Below are 6,000 nucleotides of genomic sequence, written 5' to 3'. Positions count from 1 at the left end.
GTTTAAAAAAGGCTTTTGAAGCTTGGCTATGGGGCGGGTGGAAGAGAAGGGGTGGATGTAAGAAAGGATGTTGTGAAATGGGGAGGAAAGAGAGAACGTGTCAACGCTCTAATCCTTCTTGCTCTTCTGATTTCCACAGTTCAACAGATGTATTACCTCTCAGCTCATCAAGTGGTTTAGCAATTTCCGTGAGTTCTACTACATTCAGATGGAGAAGTATGCACGCCAAGCCATCAACGACGGGGTAACAAGCACTGAAGAGCTGTCCATAACCAGAGACTGTGAGCTGTACAGAGCCCTCAACATGCACTACAATAAGGCAAATGACTTTGAGGTACGCTGTGACCTTTCTGGGTTTCTTCCTCTTCTATGCATGCATATCATTGAAATTTTCTTTCCCCCCTCCCTTTTTTATGCATTTTCACTTATTTTGGAAACTGTTTCTTTTACAGTGCCCACCTTGCGAATGATGTTAATGTGTTTTGTTCTATGTTTCGTTAAAAGGGGAAGAAGGTCATTTTTGCCTGCCTTATCAGAAAGCAGGAAACTTTTCTGTCTCGATAGCAGAGCGCTGCATTTGGGTTGCTTGCATTTCAGCTACATTTTTGAGAGCTATTTTCTTGAAAAAGCCACCCTACTCGAGATCTTTTGACTGTAGCTAATCGTTTTGCAACCCGGACAGAAAACGCAGCTCGCGAGCGAAACAAAAACAAACAAAAGCGCGACTTAGTTGTGTCTCGGTTCCATTGAAATCAACGGGGACTAGGCCTATCTAAATGTCTCTGGATTATACCCCATGGATTGGCAGCTTTGATTGAAACTCTTCCTTACAGGCCAACAATGAGCGGGTATGAGCCAATCACCGAGGCCTTGGCTCAGCAAGCGATTGTTGCTAACCTGCTGACCTTCCGTAAGCCCCACGGTGGCAAATTCCTCCGTGCTGATGATAAGCATTTTGCACTGTCAGATGCAGGGATGAGGCGAGAGGGGCTTCTGGGAGTTGTCACTCTGTGGCATTGAAGCCTTGTGGCAGTGCATTGGTATTATCTGCTCAAAGGATGGGCCACATTGTTTGGTATAAGCTGCACAGTGGCGTGGTCAGAAGGGGTGGCAAGGGCTTTTGTTTCTTTCCCTATGGAAGTAGTACTGCGCTAGGTACAAAAACGTGCTCTGAAGCATTTCTAAAGTGATTGCCATCACCATCATCACCACATCTAAGTGATTCAGTTGGAAAGGGACACAGAAGGTTAGGATGCAGATTTCACTTCTACTCTTACTCATTCACCAGAGCTTTTTATTTCAGTATGTGTTGCCAAAACAAAACAGCCATGGCCCATCAGGCTTATTCTTTATCAAATGTGTTCCCTACCTTGCGGTCCTGGCTACTGAAGATCCCTCTAGATCAGGGTTTCCCAAACTCGGGTCTCCAGTTGTTTTCGGACTACAACGCCCATCATTCCTAGCTAGCAAGACCAGTGGTCAGGGATGATTGGAATTGTAGTCCAAAAACAGCTGGAGACCCAAGTTTGGGAAACCCTGTTCTAGATGCTGCTGGACTGTAGCTCCAATCGTCCCTGGCCTTTTATGGGCCATGCTGACTGGGGCTGATGGGAGTTGGAGTCCAGCAACCTCTGGTGGGCCAATGACTACACTACTCTTGGATGGAGCTTCTTCTGAAGAAACCAAGAACAAAAACAAAAGGAAAGTGCATTTGACACCCTCCTAATAACAATTTAGCAGAAGATGAATAAGGGTTATATGTACAATTTCTCAATATGAGCCTCTTCTCATAAATCACGTCTCTGTCTGAAAATGTAAAAGCATTAATATGCATCTATATATTGTGTTGCCCTCTTTCTGTCTTTGAGCTACCCATGTGAGTCTTTCTATGTTGCACAGTTTAAAGCATGGAGGCTTTTAATTGGAGCAGCCTGAGGCTGCAACATAACACCTATGGTGTATTGTTCCCAGTAGTTTGCAATTATCTGATCTGGAGATTGCAGCATAAGTTTTGCCCCCCAATAAGTTAATTTCTTATAACACAGAACCCCTTTCACTTATGTTCAAATGCATGGCTATGAAATTCCTAATTCATACAAACAGCTGGATGGCAGCTTTAAGACTGCTACCCACTAGGCTGAAAACCTGGACCTGAACAGGCCATCACTGCATATCGTTTAATCTGAAGGTATGCATTCTTGCCTGATCAGCGGCCAGCCCAGGTGACTAGCACTGAAGCAAAAATGACATGTACTGTGGTGTTGAAATTGGATCTGAAGTCCTTGAGCAAATGGAGCGTTTTCCATATTTAGCATCATCAGAGTTCCTCCCCTTCATACTTTTATTGCTGATCCTTTAATATAATTGAAGCCTGATATGCCTTTCATCTTAAATAATTTAAATGGATTTTCCTAAACCTTTTCTGCTCGCTTCCTTTTACGGAGTTAACATTCATAACGTAGTGAAGAAATGGGGATAAAATCTCATAGAAAAAGGGGGCTCTGGGCAAATTATGGAACCTGTTTTCCTTAAGATCTATTGCTCAACATACACCTGCCAGAGCCACATCACACATTGTGCAAGCGGCGTCCCTGTGGACAACACACATGCTTTTTAGACTCATGAACATCCTTCAGCAGTTCATACGAAACACATCCTCAATCCACTGTGGAGCTGCTGGGGCCTGCCTTTGCTCTAACATATGAGCTGGCTTTTCTGACTTCCTTTCACAATGCCTTGGAGCCGCCAGCAGCTGTTAACAGAACTCAAATAAGATCCTTAACAATCCTCATGCCTCCTTACTTTAGATTTGTCACAATCGCCTCAAGCTCATAGCCAGAGGTAGCTGAAACACCTTGCCGAAGGATTTGGTGACTGAACGAGTTATCTCTCTCTGTTTGCGAGAAGTGTACCAATTTGTTTCTGTGTTTCTCTGTGCTGTCATTGGAGGTCAGTTGAAATTGTGAACACATTAGGCTCAGCTGCAACACAAAACTGAACCAAATCATCTTTAGTAGTAAGCAAAACTTACATTCTGATGAATTAAAGATACGCGTGCTGGGGAAGGAGGATTTTCATATGTCCATCCTTGCGCGTTACTGTTTCTCACAAATGGTAACTTATAGAGAGCATCCTACACCACCCTAATTCATTTATGTTTTCAGCACACATTAAATAGAAGCTCTCCCTCCTAAATAAACAAAACAAAAAACACCTCAGCAGCTATGTGTGCTGTTTGCGTAATCTCTAGTATGTTTTAAACTCAAGTATCTAAAGACTGCAATTCTAGACACACTTAGAACAAAGCTCCATTGAACTTGCAAGTAGACATCTAGATATGCACTCCAAATGCGATAGAAACATACTTATCCTGGATGGTTTGCAGAGAATATTTTAAAGGGAATCAGAACATGAAAGAGACAGCAGCTTTCTATGGGTTTCTTACATAAGTCACACACGCACACATATTATTTGGTTTTAATATTTAATTGTTAGGGTGGATTTATTTAGCTCTTTGTTCTCCCACTGGCTTTCCCCCAGTCATCTAGTGGTAGCACTGGACCAGTTCCAGTTTATCTTCAACTTCCTTGCCCACCTAAAGATTAGGTAGGCTAGAATATCAAACTTGTGAATGGCCACTGAACATTTTGGGATTTTGCAGAAATCTAATTGCTTGCAGGCGGCGAGTGGCAGATCAACTCAACCTAGATGAGGAGCACTTGTTCAAATTACACTTTGTTCCAATTGCACTTAGATGCAGCTTTCCCCATTGCATTTCATACTTGGGCAAATTTATCTGAGGATAAAAGAAGTGATTGTGAAATGTACTGGTGGGATTCAACCGAGTTGTTATGTGCATGGAATGAGGCCCACTTGTGAATGAGACCTTTCCTGCTTTGTTCCCCATACTCTTTAAATCTGTTCCAGAGGTTGGGGTGTAAGAGGTGGAAGTCCCATTGCACAAGCAGACCTCGTTCTGTGCTGGCATAGCCCACTTAGCACTAAATTGCTGTGTCCCCCCCCCTTTAAAATATACACAATTGGCATTTGGGAAGCAAATTAGCTGCATACCCCCTATCAACATGCATTCCACACCAGTTATGGTTCACTGTGAGCTCCTAGATATAAAATAGATACACTGCATAAATACTCATGCATGGATGCTTCTACTTTGCAACTAAAAGTAGCTTTGGGAAGTTGATTTGCATTTGGGAACGGGCATTGAAAACAAGAGTTAAACTCTCCATCCTGTCTTACAAAAATCAGGGCCTTCTGCAGCTGCTTTGAGGAGAGAGGAGGAAGGTGTCTGGAAATCCAATAGCAGAACTCCCATGTCATGTGGCCCTCAGTTATCACGTGCCGTGAGAAGCATGTAGTTATGCCCATGGTGGGATACAGGAGCGAAACTCATGAACTTCCCCTTATGCATATATTCTGTGTAAATTGGACTTGCTCATGTCAGTCACCCAGCCCTTTTCCATGGTGCGGACCACATCTCCAGAGCCAACCTGCATAGGCACTCTTGCCTGTATACCTGCTTAAAGGCTATAACATGCAGTATGGAAGATGAGCCAAAGGCTGACTCATACACCATACAGAGTGTGGAACCTACATATCTGGTCCACATGTTGCTGCCTTGTTGTATTTAATTGTTTTGTGGATTAAACGGTATTGGGGATCAACCTGCTAAATGCTATAGCAAGCACTATGCTTACAGTGAAGGAAAACAGGTGAGTGAGGAGAGGGGCCATGCTTAGTAGCCCTTCACCTGGACATTGATGCATACAGTGCTGTGCAAACATTTGAAGGAAGGGAACCTTTGCAATCTGGAACCCTGGTTGCTCAAGGTTCCAGATCATGTTCTATATCCCTATAGGTTTCTGTGCAGATTTGGCGTGGCACCACTTCCCCACCTGTGTATGTATTAACTGTATGCAAAACCCCTGAACAAGGCTTGCAGTGTTAATTTTATGGAGAGAGACAGCTGAAAGGTCTTGTGAGACATGCTGGGAGGATCCTTGGAGCCAAAAGGTAGGCAGCTAAGGATGCTAGTTGTGCAAGCATCACCTTGTTGCAGTGACTGCCAGTGTGTGCAGGTATTCCTTGCAAAGTCTACCCTCCCCTATTCAATGGAAGTGTCTGCTACATGAGCCCCTAGAAGCTGCCAGTTGCATTGAAGCGAGTGGTGGAAGGCTTTCAATGGAGGGGCTTCCTGGTACCCTGCTGCACACATGGTGTTTGAAATTAGAAATAAATATATACAATAAGAATGCACGAAATAAAAAGTGGACAGTATAGCCAGTAATATATGCACCTGTTTTACGAGCACTGTTGTTTATAATATGGACATTCATAGTATATTTAAATACAATAAATTGGGATATACGTTCATAAATGGTGTTTCAGTCACTGTCATCTCTGACAAGTGGGTAGTCTCTGTTTGCCTTTCATAAGCAATTACTTAGAAATGTAAGCTGAAAAGTCCTAAATTCCACAGTGATGGATGTATGAACCTGCCTTTTACTAAGTTAGATCATTGGTTCATCCATCTCTGTGGGAGAGGTCTTTCCCAGCCTTGCCTTCTGTGATATTTTTAACTGGGAATGTCAGGGATTGAACCTGGCATCTTATGTATACCAAAAAAAGGTGCTCTACCTGTTGATGTAAAAATCAAAACTCTGCCGATATACTGCTGTGAAATCTTATGGCTGAGTTTTTATTTTGAAGGGCATAGTAATGAGATCTGGGATTTCTGGAAAAGCAGAGAGGTGGTCAGGAAGAGGGAGGAACAGATTCATAATAGGGACATGTACATTCCCTGTCACTAGAATTCTCCTGTCAAATGGCCTGGTTTGCCCATAACACTAAGCCATGGTTTGTTTAACAGATCGTGGGTTCCTACAGACAATCAAATAAACCTATGGCTTGTTTCTCCAAAGTCTTTTTTCATCTGCTCTTGCCTTGTACTTTTGTAGTCAGGTGAGTGTCTGGGTAAAAGTG

At 43.1% G+C, this 6,000-nt stretch overlaps 1 protein-coding gene across 1 annotated transcript in view; it reads left to right on the top strand.

Moving 5' to 3' along the window:
• PROX1 (prospero homeobox 1) overlaps window positions 1-6,000 on the top strand; it is a 79,562-nt gene that overhangs the window by 28,845 nt on the left and 44,717 nt on the right. The window contains exon 4 of the mRNA XM_083605103.1: window positions 140-334. Within this exon, the coding sequence (XP_083461229.1) occupies window positions 140-334 (195 nt within the window). The remainder of the gene's footprint in view (window positions 1-139; window positions 335-6,000) is intronic.

The sequence above is a fragment of the Podarcis filfolensis genome (assembly GCF_964270895.1).
Source record: "Podarcis filfolensis genome assembly, chromosome: 3".
NCBI lineage: Eukaryota > Metazoa > Chordata > Lepidosauria > Squamata > Lacertidae > Podarcis > Podarcis filfolensis.
This window is presented reverse-complemented; position numbering and strand designations above follow the sequence as displayed.